This window comes from Callionymus lyra, chromosome 14 (genome assembly GCF_982586985.1).
Source record: "Callionymus lyra chromosome 14, fCalLyr1.hap1.1, whole genome shotgun sequence".
Taxonomy (NCBI): Eukaryota; Metazoa; Chordata; class Actinopteri; order Syngnathiformes; family Callionymidae; genus Callionymus; species Callionymus lyra.
In genome coordinates this window covers 26,411,327-26,431,146 of record NC_141831.1, presented here as the reverse complement: position 1 = coordinate 26,431,146, position 19,820 = coordinate 26,411,327, and the positions used below count along the sequence as shown (strand labels likewise).

Below are 19,820 nucleotides of genomic sequence, written 5' to 3'. Positions count from 1 at the left end.
TATTTTATTTTATTTTTTCAAAATCTTCACAATTGTCCTTTAACACATAAGTATTTTTTTCCAATGGTAATAGGTCAGTCAGCCCTCTTCCATGTCACAGCTATACATTTCTTTACTTGCATAAAACACAAGTTCAGGAAATGAACCTCACTTTTTTGTATTTGTGATTTACTGGGAAAATACCCAATACACAATGTTTTGGTTCACGTTGTATTTTGATTAAAAGCATCTTTTCGACCTCCAATAAGAATGAGAAGAATTGAATTACTCTTGCGCATCCCCAAATGCAATGAAAGAATGATCCCCTTACTTCTTGACTACTTTAGCAGACATCTGGTATATTTGGATTACATTTATTTATTTTTTCTGGTGTTATTTATATTCTCATTAGCACTCTTATATTGCATATATTTCATAAGAGTATTAGCTGATTGTTTGTGAGCTTTCTCACATGTTTTTACCAAATGTCTGTTGATATTTCCTCCTGCAAATCTGCGTTCAACGCTTTTCATTTAGACTCTGATTACACTCTAGAGAAAGAATTTAGGATATATTACATGTACTTTATCTAGCATTTCCTCTAAAGTGGACAATGCATGCTTCTTAATTTCCGATTGATTGGCTCTAATAAGGTTTCTTATCTGTAGGTATTTATAGAAGTGTTTACTTGGAATAATATATCTATGTGGTATCCCCTTAAATTATCTTATATGTCCGTCTGCTGAAAATAAGTCCTTGATCTGTGAAATTCCTTTGTTGCTCCAAATTTTAAAACCAGTGCATTTGTTTCAATGTCACTCCAAACAGGATTATTGCCTGATGAATAATAGCACCTCATTGTTCTAAGTTGTTCTGCCCAGTAGTACCACAACAGGTTTGGGCATTGGAGCCCTCCCGTTTCATATAGTAGGTACAGAAATGACAATCTCAGTTTTGGGGCGTCTATGATCCATAAAAAGTTTTTAATCTATCACTATCTAACATTCCTACAGGTGGCAGTAATGGTATATTTAAAAAAAGATATAGTTTTTCTTTCAGCTGTCATTCCCCTCATCTTTGGGAAGAGCCTCAGATTGTTTTGTTTTGACCTCACCTCCAGATCCGCCACTTTATCTTTCAGTTCTATGTTCACACGTTAAAGACTTTAGCCTTCATGTCCACAACATCATCATAGGATATGAAAACCTTGGAGTTTGCCACAAGTTTTATACATTCTCCAATTTAAGTCTTTAGACCTTCAATTGCGTTTATAACACTGTTACCTATCCCACCATATTGTAACCCATAATTTCTTCTTCTTTGTTTTTAAACATTTACAGCCATACATCACAGCAGGTTAACCTACATCACAATCATTTTAGTTTTCTTCATCCTTTCAACCCTGCATGCACTCTATTCTTCAATAAGACCCACATTAGTTTTAAAAGCTACATTTAATACAATACAACAGGTAAGAAAACATACTTTTGGTTCTCTCTTTTACAGTAGTATAATAAAAAATCTCTGTATTAAATTAATTATGTTGGCTTTAGTATTTACATTGACATGATGGGAAATACAGCTCAAGTTAACTACAACTGTGACCAGGTATATAAGGAATAAACGACTGGAGGATTCACAAGTCGTTTCTGACAGTCAATTGTGGAAGTCTTGTCACAATGGAGCAGCATTTTCCAAGCTATTTATGTTTAGTGGACACATTATAACATTTCAGTAGACATAAATATAATCAATTTGAAAGGAAAATCCCAGAGATGAAGTGTGTGATACCTGAAGAAAAAAAAAAAAGACAACAAAACATTTTACATTGTGAACATTTAATACATCGTTTTTTGTTAGTATGAGGTAAAGTTAAACCAAAGTTGTTTATTTCTTAGAATATATTCAATAGGCTACACCCGTTTTTTCCTAATGCAGTTAGAGCAGCAAATTGTTGTTGTGTTGTAGGAAGTAGAACTGGACCACACATGTTTATACCATTAATGTCACCTTAACACTCCAAATAGTCAATGGAATGTACATGTTCAATGCTGAAGTAAACATTTGCATCACTGCATTACACATGTATACCATGTATTCAGAATCAGAAATCCTTTATTTGTCCCGCGAGGGGAATTTCAGTTTAAACAACAGCAAGCGCAATACCTCAAATAAAAAAATAAAAGAAACCCAGAAATAGAATAATAAAATAATAAAATGAAAAGAAAGATCTAAATAGAATAGAATAAAAATCTGCCCTATATTATATATACAATATTACACATGTATGCATGTATTAATGATGCCAGGGAGGTTTATTCACCTTGATCCAGAGACAACACAAGTGATACCTCAAACACATTAGTTTTCTGGCCACCTGGTCACCTTGACACAAAAATAACTAAAGGGTTAAGAACAAAAACTACAAAAATAATAACAATTGAGGTTGTGTTTTTAGATTCTTATATAAAAAACGCATAAGGTGATGAAAAAAAGGGTATCCAGCTATTAATCGGATTAAAAATGCAATGGTTTAAACTTTTAAACCTTGTTTATAATAATAATGACTCCCTCCATTAATAGTAACATTGGCAGGCAACATTGTTTTGCATTAAACAAAAATACTTAAATAGTGTTTTGTTAAATATTTCTACAGTCGATGTCATCATATCTATATTTTTCAATCAAAAATGACTAATGGTAATGTATTTACTGAAATTTAATTAAGGCTTATACGTAACTTTTAAATCTATTTCGTAACAACATAATTTCAAAATCAATCACTTATATGTTTTTTTTTTTTTTTTTTCAATAATCTTCACAATATGGAACAAGGATGACTTGTCACTATGTCATTTTAAGTGAGAATTATATAATTATACACGTCTATTAAGACATAACCATCGCAACCCTCTCTTGCTGCCTTATTGTGCCCAATTATTTCTTCAAACCATAAATACTTACGGAAATACAGTTGCATGAACGTAGTATTTGTCACCACCCCTTTTGCATCTCATTGCGCGAGTCTCAGTGCACGAAGCTGGCTCTCCCTGCCATACTGAAGCAGGTGTCCAACATGGCGAACACTGGCTGCCGCTCTCCCGCGACTATTCTCTTTTTATTCATCATTCAAGCGTCTCTTCATAAAGGTATGGCTTTTAACACCTACAAGAGGAGTGTGCACTTAAAAAAAAAAGATTTAGGCGGATTATAAGCGGGTATTTGTTGTTTCTGCGTGTGGTTTGTCCACATGCCTGACGGGGCATCTGGATGCTGACGCTGCTCTGCAACGAGAAATGTGAAATGCGTAAAGTTATAATACTCGGTGTGTCTCTATAGTGTTCCCATGGAGGCTTTATGTTTTATTGTACTTCGGACGGTTAGCGGTTCTGTATCGCTTCTACTATTAGATAGAGTACAATAGAGTGATTCGTGAGAAGTTTTTGTGTCGGTCTGTCCTGTGTGTTGTTTGTGTTGTTGTTGTTTTCCTTACATGGACTGGGATACATTGCAGTAAGAAAGCGGTGCGTTCAACGGATCCCTGCAGCGGCTTGTTTTCAGGGACCAGTTAAGAACTCCATTCGGAAAGAAGAATATCTGGCTGTTGTTTTGTCTAAATGCTATTTACATAAAGCGGTACCGTACACAATACTTGTTTTTGTTTTGTTGTAATGCTATGTTCACTTCGGCTAATCTATTTATACTCCAAAATGTGAAAGAGAAACGTTGTGATTTTTCCATTCTGTAAATTCATGCAATTGCTAGGATTAGTTCCTTTTGAAAAATTGAGATTAGCGGAACATGAGGTCTAATAAATTGACATGTACAATGCCGAAGTAAACATGTCAAACATGTTCATAACATATAAACCACGTGAGTTGTTTTATTGCGACAGGAGCCTGGCTGCACTAGAGACTAGGTGGAATGGGTCCGTTTCATAATGGACCTCCGCCGCCCTTGCGTGGAAATCGTGACTGAATGCACACTTGTACGCATCAGAGCTCTGCACGGGAATATTGTGAGTCGGATAATCTGAGGATGTTTTTCAGGAAATATTGGCAATATGCAACACCACTTTATCGATGGATATTTTCTCGTTTACACTGTGGAGAATTGGTGTTATTTCTGGTCATAGAAGGCTAAAGTCAGGCTTGTTGTTGAGATGAAACATAGTTCCTGCTGAACTAATGATGGAAGGCAACATTTTGAATCACTTTCATGTTTTGTTATTTGTTCAACAGCCAAAGAAGCACATGCATTAATAAACACGGCTTTAAAATGTATTGGTGTAAATGTAGTCTGCTGCGGACTTTCTCGCTTATGTTTTAATTGTGGGTAAAAACTCTGTGATCTTCCAAAGTATATACACCTATTTTAGTTGAATCGGTGCATCCTGATGAGAGTGACAGCCAGCCATGCAGAAAGACATTATCCAACAGTCTTAATCCATTAAATCCTATCCAGTAACATGGATGGTCAAGTAATCTAGCTGGAAGGCTATGTTTTGGACAGTGTGCATTCATGCCTTGCTTTAATTCAAGGGGCTTTTCTGTTTTTTCAACAGAGGGCAAGACACATCTGCTCTGATCTGATCAATTATTTAGTCCCAGTGCATACTTTGTTGGCGCACTCTGGTAAAGTATGTATGTGTCGTATATTGGATTTGGCTGAGTGAATGGATAGAGACTGATGTAGTTGCAGGTTGAGCTTCAGCCAAAAAAATACTTTGTAGGTTTAACACAACCCTGTTCAAGTATTACATTACTGTTGATGGTGCATCATGTATTTTTTAAGATATTATATAGACTTTTTTTATGTAGTGGTACAAGTAAATAAATCAACTAGTACATTATCAAGTACTTGACATGATAATGTGATTATGATTGTGATCCTTTGCAAAGTTGAATGAGATGTTGGTACACTTTTTCCCCTTTTGGATATAAGTTTCTAAGATTTTCCATCAAGGCTTGTAAAAGTGGATGATCTCTCTCTGACTGCGTAATGATCACTGAAAGTTGAATCATACAATATTATCCTTAACGACAAAATGAGGATTATTTCAGGTAACATTTATGTTTTGTAGAAAGAACGTCAACCTTGCATTACAGCAGAACATTTTGGGCCTCATTATACTTATTAAGAGAACATTATTTTCCCTTTCATCCAGAAGTCATTATGAGGTTTTTACTACAGCATTCTGAAAATGTATATTATTTCAAAATTAAGTGAATGCTGAATGCCTCTTCTTCAATATGCAATGGTTGACTTTTGTATATGTTTTATAAGTACATATTGTGTTGGGTAACTCTGATCTTAAAGAAACTTGAGGTTTTTTCCTACAAGAAAACAAACACACTAGTTATTTTATCCTCCATTAGGATGAGCTGGTTATTATCATCAACCATTGTTTTAAAAGTTCTTAATGTACTTTGTTTCATGTATATGAATAATTCAAGAAACTCCTTCCATCTTTAGAATTCATTGCCATATGGTGAGTTTCCAGCAAATGCCGCTGTGGTTTCCTCTCTCATCCGTAGGCTCTCTGTGAACATCGGCATATCATTCTTTCATCAGTGGTCTGGACTGGTCTGCAGCACGATTTGGCAAGTTAATGAGATTTGTCTGCAGGGGTTACTGTTTGCAGTCATGAAATTTAAAATTTGTACACTTTGAAACATAAAACATCTTTTATTTCAAGTCTTTGAAATAGATTATCTTTTTACCCTCATGTTGTACACCCAATTTGTTTGAATGAAAGAGTATTCTATTACTTAAAAAGTAGTTTTTGACTATATTAAGGTTGTTGAATTCCAACAGAGCAATGGTAAAGGTGCGGTGTAATGTCAATTTGAACAAATCCATTCGTGATAAACAAATGATTAAAATGTAGAAGCTTGTTTATAGTAATGTTGCTCCATCTAATTACTTATCAGCTGCTCAGAATTCTTAATATGCAGCCAAAATGTAATTCAGTATGTTCTTCCATGACGGCAACATAGAAGGTTTTCTGTATGCAGTTAATTATTGTGTTTTCCAGACAATTATTTTATAATCTCATCTGAACCCATTTCTTTGTAGTGGTTCAACATTTGTTAATGTAATCCTGCTCTTTATTCAGACATTGTTTTTGCAACATAATAGATGATCTTTCATTACTCAGTGAAGTGGCCTGACTTAAATAAATGGAAGGCTTCTATGAATCCATATAACATGAGTGGAAAAAATGAGTGTCTACATAATGATTTTAAATGTGTTATAACTTACAAATCTAGACACAAAGATTAGGGTTGATGATGATTAACCACATGTTACTTTAACTATATTCAACTTTCTTGATGATAATGCTTGAATTTTGCCATCTTTTGTTTTTCTTTTAATTCGGTTAGTAGTTAGTGAAGTATTGAAAGTTGTTGGTTTTTACTATTAAAAATCAAGTTCTATTGAGTATGAAGTCCCTCTGTTTTGTGCTGTTTTTGTCGGAAGATATTTAAATTTGGGATGCACTGATCTGACTTTTATGGTCCAGATACCTGGTCCAGTATCTACTGTTTCAGTGTTAATATGATAACGTCCTTGCTAGGGATGCACACTAATGTATTGTATATTATTGTTGATTAGAAATTACTTACTTTATGAAAAAAAAATGTATTGCAAATAATTGCGTTTTTAACCCCTATTTTCTGGCTAGGGCACTTTGTTCGCCAGGCGTGCTTGACCCACACACGGTAACACATGCGAAGCAGGGGTCTGATGACAACAAGAGGTGAAACGGTAAACTGTAAAGGATGAGGGCAAGACGGATTACTGTTTGGAGTCACTTTAAGTTGGTTAATGATAACGAAGACGTCAAAAGTACAATATGTGGAAGTATTTTAAGGTACAACAACTCCACTGCTTGTTGCTATGCTGATTTTCTTGAACAAAAATAAAAAGGTCTATCTATGCGATGAGAAGCACTATGGATGTTTTTTTTTTTACAGGGACAGACACAACTCTCATCAGGCAGCCTATATTTTATGTTAAATAGAGCTACAACAATCCAGTCCTCGTTTACTATTGTAGTTGTGATATTGTCACATTTACAATTTTAAGGGGGATTATAAATGCTGCTAATAGGCCACATGTGACAATTTATTTATATTTCTGAATTAATTTATTATGCTGCTAAGAGACAGTGCACCAATTTACTTTTATCGTATTGTATTCTTCTGTTCAGGAATTAATTTTTTATGCTGCTTATGTTATTAATGTTTCAAATGTCGCAGATGAGAGATGAGTGTAATATTTAGATATTTTCTATTCAGAATATGTTTGTTATGCTACCAAAATGTTATTACTCGCCCTCAAGTGAGCCATGAATGAATCTTTGATTATGGAATATGATTTGCATTTTTCTTTATACCATAAAGATTTATATCACAAGATAACATTGAATAGAACATATGTTACGTATACAGTCGAAAAAACAGTATAGATGAAATTACTCGATAATTTGAATCCCTAGTTCTTGCCCTGCTGTGAGTTAACACTGGTCATGCTTTAAATGAATACTGTACCATCTTTGTAATAACGTCTATTTAAAGTGTGTGAATGTTTACAATGTTTAACATAAAAAAAGAAAAAATAATTATAAACGTTTACCTATAACTAGGACTGTGCAATGTGGACCAAAAGTAATTTCCCAATACATACCCAATATATATTTAAGGTGATTATTAATTTACATTATATGTCTCGACTTCTGTTCCTCAAAGTAAGAGCAAATGTTCAGTCAAAGCCAAACAGTTTCACTAAACAGAACCAAAATAAATAAATACCAAACATTGTCACATGGGTCTCATGTACTAAGAGTGTGTTCGCAAAATAAAAACGCACACGTGTAATTTTCCACTGCATTGTTCATATGTATTAGGAATACTATTTCTTTAAGAAATATTGTAATATGGCCTGATAAGTCGACTATTCTTTTTCCAAGGCCAATGTCTATCAAACTGTTATATTGGTCTTTAGTTGCAGCCCTACTAGAAAAAGTACTTTATCTCTATATTACCTTGTTGTTTTGGCAGTGAAATAAATTGGTATATAAATGTTTTTACATTCTCAGTAGAAACATACACTCCTCTCTTTTTCTTTATTTAAAAACGTATTTACATTTCTTGAATATTTTTGTCTAAAATGAATGCCTGCTTGAATTGTTAGTGTCGTTGCCTAGGCTACATTGATTCTATGTACTACGGTTAATTTGGCTCTCAGTTAGGCTAGTAGATGTCCTGCTGATAAAATAACAGGTGTGGAAATGGACTTGTTCTCGCCTTGAACTCCCAGCAGCTTTTCTTGCAATAATGAAGAACAATGGCTTTATTCCTAAAGGAAAAGGACCCCTTGTGACTCCCCCGCTGCCTCCTGCTACCATGTCAGCTGCAGAGCAAACGGCTTACTGGGCTGGCAGGGGTCGCATCTGGCCTATGTGCACTTAGCGTAATCAAAGCGTGAAAAGGGTCTTTTGGCCCACTTGTCAGTGAATTGACGACTGATGGGATGTCAAGCAGGAGCCTAGCGATTACAATCTCTTGAGGGGCTGTGGCAAGAAGCCTGTGGTGGGCGTGGGCAGCAATATGCCGTCTATAGAGCAGCTCAAATTATGAAGAGTATGACAACAACACAAGCTCATTTATACAATGCACCAGATTATAGAATTAATGTTCCAAAACATACAAAGGATAACAGTAGTTGGACCAAAATAATGAACTTGTATAGTTTTTCTTTAATTTTAATGTTTTAATGTTTTAAAGGTGCAATATCGTAGTGAAATGATTGCAAAATGAAATGAGCCCATTATTTAAAGCACGCCTGAAAGGATCAGATGACATTGTCGACAGAATCTGCATAATTAGTCGACAATGTATTTCATTGTGGCCTATTATCGACAGACATTTCTTTCCAATTGAGTATATTTCCATTCTTCATTACAATCTTTGCAAACAGAGCATTTAATCTGGAACAGGTGAGATAAGAGGATTACTTGCCTTGCATATCATGGGAGCAAGTTTGTGATGACTAAACATTTAAAGACAAAACACGCCAGACTGTTGTTGGACGGATTAGTGTTAGTCTCACTTGGACACTGGTAGACTGAGGGAGCACAAACAAAACGTATTGGCTATAATTAGGGCTGCAAGGTATTGGATTTATGTGCGATATGTTTTTGATATGCATATCGCATGTGCCAATATCGCGATATCGATATTTTTTCGATATATCCTTCAGCCCCAGCTATAATGTACATTTTCAGGCTTCGAAATTAAACTTTTTGAGGTCAAGACAAGTGTTGCCTTTTTCCCAACAGCCTGTAATTCCTGGTCTTTCCTTTTTTTTCACCCTTTCCTTGCTCGGCATTTTTAAAGTTCGCTGCCTGACCAAAATTCACCGGACACCTTACCTCCTTCGAGACGCTGATGTAACGAATGTATCGCTCAGAACTGCTCGGCTGTTTCCGTCGTCTCTTAACCATTGACACAGGCTTCTAAAATGGCTGCGCCCATGTTATTTACCTATTACTCTTCAATATTAAACAGTTGAAAATGTTAAATAACAGTCCAGTTGAGATTATTGTATTATGTTCATTCGACAAAACAATTGTGCTACCAGTATTTATTAACAAATTGAAAGCCAGGGGCGGTCACTGCAAGTTGTTGCTGTAAACACGGGTACATTTTTCAGGGCATTACGGCAGGGGGGAGGACGGTCACGGCAAGTTTTCTAAGCTAATTTTCTTTTAGAGAAAGCTTAAACTTATGCCTGACACAAGTATTTAAAATGGTTGCATGACATGCATATTTTAAATTAAATAATTACATGCATTCCGACAAGAAGAGCTAAGGAGATGGACCCCTTCCTGCAAAAGAAGCAACCATGCTGCTTATGTTTATTCAATTTTCCTGAAGCAGTCTATCTGCAGCAAAGTTGAATAAGTGCACGTTTTTCATTTAAATGGCCATGTTCCTTTTGTTTGTCATTTGCATATCGTTCAAAATGATCTGATCATTCGACTGATCGTATCAATGACTATTAGACTATTGAAATAGTTGTTTGTTGAAACCCTAATTAAAGTCATAGACTGCAGCCAAGAGCCACATACATATTTGAAAGATAAAGAAAATGTTTTTTTTATTTTCTCTTTTTTTTTAATTGAAGGCTGCTCCTCACCCTTGTTTATGTTCACAGGGTTATTTTTCTTTTTAAATAATGGTATCTATAAAAACTCTTGGCATTGTGACATCCCTACTGTATAGTTTAACTTAATTATTAGGTGGGCCCTTAAAAGGAACACATTCTGTACTTGCACTCACTAAGAGAATGAAAATACAGTCAGCGTTAAACTGTCTTTTGTATTGTCTTGTGTCCTCCACTTGGTGTACAGAAAGGTTTATACAGATTCCACCAGTTAACTTTACTAATGCTATGTTAAAGTAAAAAATTACAACATAAAACCTGATCACATGACTAGTATTTAGAAAAGCAAGATGCTGTCTGCCTCTAATCTACTCTACGCAGATTTTTTTTGTGAGCAAATGTGTTGTATGATGCGTTAGTCAAGGACCTACTTATTTAAATTTCTTATTAAAATGTCTGCTTTCTTATATCTCAAAGAATTTTATAGTCATATGACGTAACAAGGTTCCTTTAACCAAACTGTGGTTTCCAGTAATTGAGGAATCAATTTGAAAAATATTTAGTATTATTTAATACACAAGTTCTGGATTATTCTATTGCTACTGCTCGAGGTGTGAATCGTTTTTGCACTGCTGTGAAGATACAGGAAGATTTTTATCAGTAATCAGGCTCATTTTGCCTGCATTCATTGTTGAACTCCACATTGTATTATTGAATAAACAAGAAATCAATGCTTACAATGTGTGCTATCAACCGAATAGATAATGCATCTGATGATACACTGTTATAGTCAAAAGGGAAATTAATCCCCTTCTGAATACAATACAGGTTTGAATCAGGCTGACAAATGCTGGATCGTACCTCTTGCCAGTGCATAACTTTTTTCTTTTGGTTCAGCTAGTGTGCTACTTCATCGATAATATTTCCGGTATAATGTCAAATAATAAGGTTGCAGCTAAATTTAAATTTGTCTAACATCTGGTCTTATCTGCAGATGATTAATTATTCGGCATTATTAGGGGGTAACACAGTCTTCTTTATGTTTCAATTAAGCTTTCCCTGCTTAACATGTGTTTTGCTAGATTTGCTACAGTTAACTCAAAGTAGAATTTTTACTATCCCTTGTTATTCTAAATGAACGCAGATGATGCCTTATTCTGGCATTCATATAGGATGTGGCCCACATTCTAGCAGCCATCGTAAATAAAGTTTATCTTAACTATATGAACCTTTAATGTCTTCACTCATGTTGTTGTATGTTAATAAAAGGTATCAGATGCAGTTATTTTTGAAACCAGTAGTTTTTATATTGGTCCAATTATATTGTTAATATATTTTTCATTATGAGTATCTTCAAGTTATCCATATAAAAAAGGTTTATTTGAGCTTATAAACATAATGTGTACATAGTACATACAGTACTTTCCATGCCTACACACAACAGTTCTAATGCTAACATTCTATTTAATAGGAAATGTTGTGAATGTTTAACTTTGCATTTGTTTTCTATTTCTTCCAACTTAAATTAACCTGAAATGAAAGAAAATTATTGAACCTGGCTAGTTTTGCCAACACCAGACTTGGGTATAAGTGTGTATTATTTGTTGGGCTTTAGTAGTCAGGTTACCCCTTTTTCTTTTTTCTTCACTCCACAGGATTGCAAATGTGGTCTTAATCATGTATTGGTTGGTTGTCTGCTGTTGCTAAGATGACACAGTACACAAGGATTATCTTATGTCGAAATGAAAAAAATCTCATCTTGCCTTTTTTCCTGACCCGATGTATCATGGAAAAACAATCTTTTATTTAGGAGACCACACTAGAAACTGAAAAACTTATGATGGAATCACATTTGAATATCTTGCTTTAACCCAGTGCTGCTTTAACTTCATTTGAATGTGGGTCATATTTTCTTAGCCTTTCAAAAACTTCTCTTACTCTTGGCTGCACTCTTGTTTTGAGTCACCTGGCTGATACTGTTAAATCACATTAAGTTGACCATCTGGATAAATAATACAAACGTTCACGTTTTTAGGTATGTGTTTCAATTTTAAAAGATTCATTCATTTCTATGAAACAAGTATTATCAAATAGTTCCTGGAGGACAATTCCAGTGATACATACAATCATCATTTCATCATGTGATAAATATTGGGAAAGTTATGGATTATTAAAACCACTGAAAAATGCCTTCATTTGTCATAAACCTTCTTAATGCTAAGTCGGTAATGCTAAGTCGGTGCAGTATATTTTAGGTTTGATCTTTTTGTTAAATCCGACTTTCAAAATCTCATAACTTGCTTAATATTTACCAGAAGCAAATAATGAATATTGTTTTAATTAAATTGAGGGACTTTTTTTATTATTATTTTTTTTTATTTCTCCATTATTTATATGTAATATTATTAAATTCCATTGTTGGATTTGGCAATAAAAGTATTCCGATTCTGATTTTAAAGAGTTTGGTTTCATTGGAAAGCTCATTATGTAATAATGATGTTAATATTTTTTAATCAATTAATAATCATTAAATAAGAAGATTTTGCACTCCAGATATGCATAGAAAAATGTTGAATAAAAACTGTTGTCAGATTTGTGGCGATTGTAGAAAATCAATCTGAAAATTTGATGTTCTTAATAAACTAGGATATGTGTTCAACCTGGTTCCTCCTTCAGTTTTTTAACTTCAGAGTCATGCTTGCAGGTTTTTAAGGGTTAATAATTACTCCACATCCATGTGCATTGAATCTAAAGTATTATAGTATATAACTCAGTAAAATACAAATGGAAATGTTCTTAGAGTGATCAGGCATCCGCCAAACTATAATTTGAGTTGAAAATTAAAATTAATTAAATTAGCAGTAATATTTTTATTTAATTGTATAATTGGGTACCTTTTTCGGCATTGGAAATCTCACCCAATAGTCAGATTAAGAAGAGTCCTCCTTTTGTGCATGCCAATACTTCAATGGTGTACTTAATTCCACCTTTATGAATCTACTGACTTCCTTGCTCCATTTTCAAAGTACTTTTCCAATGACATTGGTTTAAAGTACAGTGGTTCATTAGTAAGCAGTGGTGGTTGGGGTTTGTTTTAATTAAATGTCAAACTACAATTAATTAGCAAGGTCATTCTCACTATCATTTTAATGCACAACTTTATTGACTTCATTGAAGCATCGACAGAAAGTTATTGCTGAGAAACCAGTGACCTGTTAAGGCTGTTTGGCAGACTTTGCTTTGTTTGTAGATGAATGTTAAATCAGCCATTTTTTCACTATTCTTTCTAAGAAGAAAACAGGGTTCCCGTACAAGGTATAGCAGTGGTTATGGATATTGTATGGATAATTTCTCTTTTTTTTGGTTTGGATTTGTGAAAACAGTATAGCTTAAATACATTTTGTTATTACAATGTTCCCCATATGTTTGTAATTTTATGCAAGTATTATTTTGACTAGCTGTCCATGCTTCTCTTTATTTTACGTAAAGCTCTGACAAACTGAGGGGTTGCTGCAAGACTATAACAATCATTGCCTATGGAATTCTGAATTAATGCCAGTGCGTTATTTTACTCAACTCCCCAGTTTGCCAAAATGGTTCCTGTCAAAATCAATAAACTATGGCAACAATTTGGAGTTTTTTTTAATGGAGTTTGAGTTTCTTTACCATGGGTTTATAAACAGTAATTTAGTGTTGAGTTATTTGTTCATACAGAGTAGGGGTGCACTAGCCTGGATGCCATCCTATTTCTACTGGGGGTTCCTACACTCGCTACCCTGAAAAAAACCGTCTGGGATCGCTTGACCCGCTTCCATTTGGAATTCGAAATCAGGTAATGAAGGCATCAGGTGGTGCACGCTGGGCCTCTTCCGATTGGATGACCCTTTTTTATTATTCACGTGACCGTGTTGTTGTGTTGGGCTTAGAAATCTGCCGCTTGTTTCACACCTGTACTTGAGTACAGGCCTTTCTTGTAGCAAGTGTTGTTAACGACCTGGCTCCCGCCAGACCATCGCAAAATCATCAGCTTTTCTTACCGGGAAAGACATCCTCGCCCTGCGTCGACCAGGTTGATGATGACATGAAGCCCTGACGATGGGGCGGATATAGCAGGGACCAATCAGTGCGCTTCGTTCACATATTTTTTCGAAATCCAAACGGACAGGAGCAAGTACTGTATGGGACGTCCGAGGGGTTTAGATAAGGAAAACGATGCAATATTTCCCTTTCGTTTATTTCCGTGCCTCGTTGCCAACATGTTCGGAGAAAGATTTCAATTATAAAGCTCAGTCTTTCGGGACTTGCCTTGGTTTCCCGCAAAAACTGAATGCATCAGAGAGGAGCCGCCGGTGCATCGCGATATCACCAAATTAATAATAAACCCCACCTCCTTGTACACGTAACAGTTTATAAATGACCTGATGCTAACAACTTGGCTCATTAGCATACGGCGAAGACAGGTTTACACTTGTTTGGAAGTTCAGCGATCTTATAAGGAAACAACTGCGACGAGTACTTACAATATGTTGCTTTAACAAAGGGGGTTGAAAGAGATGAGTGACTGGATCACTAGCGTTTAAGTAGCTCAAAAGTTAGTCTTACTTCCGTGTATCCACTGAGCCGATCTAAGTCAGAGCACCAGCAAGAAGCGTCGCCGTGGCAACCGAGCCTAGCAAGCTGCACTGCACAACTCACAGACAGATCGAGACGTTAACAACAAGGAGACATAGAAGAACAAATTGACAACTTTACAGAACGTGACACTGTTGGGTCTAAGTGAGGATTTAAGAAATGCTTGATTTGGTTGATCGATTGATCAATGAAATATAAAAAAACCCAAAAAAAACTTAGATTCACTCTTAGTCACTCTTAGATGTGAGGATGATAATAGCTTTCAAAAGTTTTTGTTATGTTTTGTTTAAATATGGACACGTTTATAACAAACCTGATAACAAAAATGTTTTATAAAATCAATGATTAACCAGTAAATAAAAAATAAACACTGAAACTTTTAACTTATTTATTGATAGGTTGTAGTTTTTTCATTTACCTTTTTTTCGTTCATGATTGTGGTTTTAAACACACTTCTAATAAATAAAACACTTGAGATACTTGAGTTGAGTTTTCTGTTGTGGTTCTCAAACTGCTGATCTGTGATCAACATGATTTAAATTTGGTTTAACATCGTTATTCAGTGCTGCCCAATTATGGAAAATAATGAAATTGTGATTATTGTCCTGAATATTGCGATTCGCTTTCATGATTTTCTTCTCCAATACAATAAACAATTTATCTTCCAATAAAATGTATTTCTTTATGATTGTGTGAGAGACATGTTTAATATTAATAAGGCAAAAACTCAACATTCAAATTTACGTCAGTAATAATTCAGTTTGTCAGTCTATCTGCCTTTTCCTTACAGCTTTCACATTTTTGCAAACTAGCCCAAAGTTATTGTTGCTATTGTCACTCTTTCCTGATTAGTGTCATTCATACAATTTGAATAGTGTGATTGAACAATGTAATAAACTTTGAAGTGCACGTATGCACACACACACACTTATTTTTTACCAAATATCCAGTATATTTAAAAAAAATCTAGATAAAAAAACATGAAAAGTGACAAACTTGTTCCTCAATTTAAACAACTACACCGCGCATTACACAAAAAGTTTATTGCCATGAGGGAGTAGATGCAAGTTCTCCGTCATCCCAGGTGAATCCCAAGATTAGTTACATTTTTGATGCATTACGTAATGAGTCGGCGTCCACCACACATCAAGATATTAAAAATACCACCACATATAACATTGACAAAGACATGCTACTAATAAACACAGTCACAAAAACTTTTGGTATTGTCTGTGTGTATACAGACTAGGAATTTACTTTGGTGTGCAACTTTGGATATTAACTGTCTTTCTAAGACTATAAAATATTTCCCTGTTGTTTCACTTCCAACTTGTTGTAGTATAATATACATATAATAACTTAAACTATGTGTATTCATGTATTTGTAAATGTATGATGTTGATGATGATGATGTGCACTTTCTACATCTTATAAAGTTTATTTCCAGCCTAAAATATTTTTTAGGGGACATCGACATAAAAAATCGGCTAGAAATATCAAAATATGATAATTTTTCCATATTGTTCAGCCCATGTTGGGACTTTAAATAAGGCTGATGAAGTGTACCCTTCATGGGTGGACTTGAATGGAGAAATAAGGACGGCTGCAGACCAATCCTCAAGCAGTCAAAAAGGACTTGGTCTTGAATTGATTAAGTGCACATTCAGGTTCTGCAACAAATTACTTGAGCTGGTTTTAGCCATGTTTTTTGTTTTTTTTACATTTTTGCATATGTTGCATCACGAATGGTGGCATTTTATCCTGCACGTAATGATAACAGAGACACACTTGGACATTAGGTAGATCTATATATCATGTCGATGGTGCACAGACGAATGTCGCAGCCATCTTGTTTACTCACATTGTTAACGCTGGAGCCATCCCTTTGATATATACATCCATGCTATTGAACCTATCTGTAAACATTATACCTGACATATAGAAGTGTAGACATTTTAGAGATGCAGATCAATTTTTTAAGACTGCTCAAATAAATTTAATTTCAGTACATCGTGACCGAAATTTCCATTTTCCTGTGTTGCTATAATTAACGAGTTCTGACTCACCAATTCCTACCTCAACTTGCTCATCCAAGAAATGATTAAAATCAGGTCACATTGCTGTGTTCTGAGAATTAACACACACTTGACTTTGTCAGCACTGTGATGCATATGAAGCCTTCTACTCAAAACATTTTGCAAGGAACAAACAAGTTAAAATAACTCTTTTAATGACCCATACTGCCAGAGCAAGCTGACCTTTTCTCTCAGTCACAAGCAATCATTCACGCTTCCCCAAGTAGCATTGGAAACCTTGGTGGTTCTCCCAATGCACTTAGCCTTCATCAAATATTAATCAAATCCATCACATTGTGGCTTCATTCACACGTGGAATGTCAAGTGCAAGCACAAATATGAGGAGAGCTGTGATGGTTAAAAATAGTTAATTTATGTGTTGCTCTCAGCAGTGAAAATGATCACGTGTGTACATATTAAAACAATGATGTTCCTTTTGTCAGCTCATTCAGTCTTGCCTTGCATTTTTCTACCAACCTTATTAGGTATCCTGTAAGACAGGAGAAAACGTTTTTCCTAATAATAATTGTTATTCACGACTTTCAACAACACCAGCATATGGGGTTTTATATATTAGTTAATTTCCTCTACAATATATATATATATATATATATATATATATATATATATATATATATAAGGGGGGCTTTTATTTAAGTTCTTGAATATTTGTTATAGTACATATTTGTTATAAATGAATAATTACTAGAATTAGAAGCACAAGATGTTAATGGATAGCTGATATGCTAAAATGACATTATGTCAAACCCGAGTGCATTATTTAGTCAAATAAATGACTGAAAATATATATTGAAGTCGTCATTTTATTTTATTGTTGTTTTCTATAGGTGTTAACAAGAGCATTCTATACACATTTGCTTTTGTTCCCCTTACTTCGAAAGAAATGTTTACCTTGTCACCCTAAAAGTTATGCTCTTCTTTAAGGCACCACTTGCCTTGACCTTAAAACGTTTAAATTGAAAGCCTGTGGGTACATTTTGTCACGTTGAGCATCATGGCTGTGCTCCTTAAATTTAATACCGGAAATTATTAAATTCCATCATCATCTTTGACTGCATGCTATGAACCCAAATAAATAAAAAAATCTTATGATTTGAATGCCATTTGTACTTCAATAAACCAATAAATTAATGCAACATTAATTTCAAGTTGAAGTTTAAAAAAAAGATGAAGTTTACTGTGGTGACTAAACTTTCATAACAGTTGCCTTCAGCATATAAATCACAACAACTGCGGTTTACGCTTTGTGTCGTGAGCTATAGAAGCAAGGGATTAATTTGTATTGGTTTGTGAAGTTGCCTTTCACTTTCCCATCTTTACCAGAGTCTTCTGATATGAGGCGTAAAGGTCCTTGTGGTAGTTTCTAAGGTGGTTGTGTCGATTTGTAGTGTTACCCGTCGTTGTTGCCACTGTTTTTCTGCAAGACTTGCAGAAAACATGTTTTTAGAACTCATTATCTGTATTGAAACCGAAATATTTCCAAATCCTGAGTGTGTTAGCGCTGCAGCTATCGGATATTTTGGTAATCGAGTATTCTATCGAATATTCCATCAATTAATCGAGTAATCGGATAAAAGACACTTTTGCTTAATTAAAGCCCAATTATAAATATACAATAGAAAACAAGACAGACCACCTAATAACAACAACCAATATACCATATACACCATACATATTATGCTATGCAGTTAAATGTCTCAGTCAAAATTTTGGAGACACAAAATGAATAAAAAAAATAAAAAAAATAAATTCCAATAAAATAAAAATACATTTCAATAGAAATGCTTGACTGTGGACCGGGACTCTCTACACACTGTGCATGGACTTGGAACAAGAGTATTGTGAAAAAGGTTCTTGATGGAAGTTGCATAATTGGGATGTAAAGTGGAAATCATTGCCTTAAGGCCGCCATGCTCAGCGTGCACATGTCTGTGACCAGCATATTTTGAATGTTCCGGGGTGCAGGCTGGTGCTTTTTGCAGAAACTTGTCCAAAAGCTGTGATGGTTTGCTGAAAACGAGGTGAAAATAATATACCAAGATACTTCAAACTAAAATTGATAGACATGTGCTATGTGCATTAATCTGTTAATAGCAGATCCACACGCTCAACACGTGTCATATTGTGCATTGTGAGCTAGTAGATCATCTATTTTCAAATATCTGAAGTATGTTCATTGGACTAATTCAACGTTAGTAACGTGGAACCATACATACTTCAAGGTGCTGCAGCATTGAAGTCGTGCTGTTTTGGTACGCCACTTCCATCTTGCAACGTATACACACCAATGTTGTCCTGAATTTTGAATTTAAAATCATCCCACACCTTGTACATCTTCTGTCTCTTCCTTTTCTTCCTTTCACTTTGCTGCTTTTGCTCATTTTCACTGTCTTTACGGTTGTCGGTCCCGGTGTCTGCCAAAAGTCTGCTTCCGTCTACTTCCGCTTCATAGAGGATGCGTAGCCTATGGCGTAAGCATGTTGTGTCAAACTAAAAATAATCAGTGCCAAACGTGAGCTTTACATTTAACTAAACAAAGCTTTGAGGATCATTTTTTGTAATTTACAAAGTTACTCTAGGTACTCAAGGAATTGTTGCAACCTCATGTGCTGGTTCTGGTTCTGGTTATTTATTATTATTTATTATTTAAAGTCTTTATTAATGTCTGTTTAAGTTTTTAATTGTTTTAAGTGTTTAATGTCTGTTGTTAAGTCCTTTCAACTGTATTCCTGTTTTTCATGTTTTTCCTGTGTTGCATCGTGGTTCAGAGAGGACCACAATTTCATTTATGCTGTATGTCTTAATACATGCATATTTGAAAATAAGAAGAACTTGAACTTGAGTTTACTGCGATGATTGGACCTGGTCTTCCGCTTCTGGTGAGCCTTTGATCAGCTGCTTGAACGTAAGCTCCTGCAATAATTGCCAAAAACAGTCGTT

General features: G+C 34.9%; 1 protein-coding gene across 5 annotated transcripts in view; it reads left to right on the top strand.

Moving 5' to 3' along the window:
* Positions 1–3,006: 3,006 nt before the first annotated feature.
* The window catches only part of LOC148066862 (cell adhesion molecule 1-like), a 252,206-nt gene continuing 235,392 nt past the window's right edge, over positions 3,007–19,820 (top strand). For all 5 annotated transcript variants that reach the window (XM_087807700.1, XM_087807704.1, XM_087807702.1 and 2 more), the window contains exon 1: positions 3,007–3,128. In XM_087807700.1, coding sequence (XP_087663826.1) covers positions 3,056–3,128 — 73 coding nt within the window. In that variant the 5' untranslated portion in view covers positions 3,007–3,055. The remainder of the gene's footprint in view (positions 3,129–19,820) is intronic.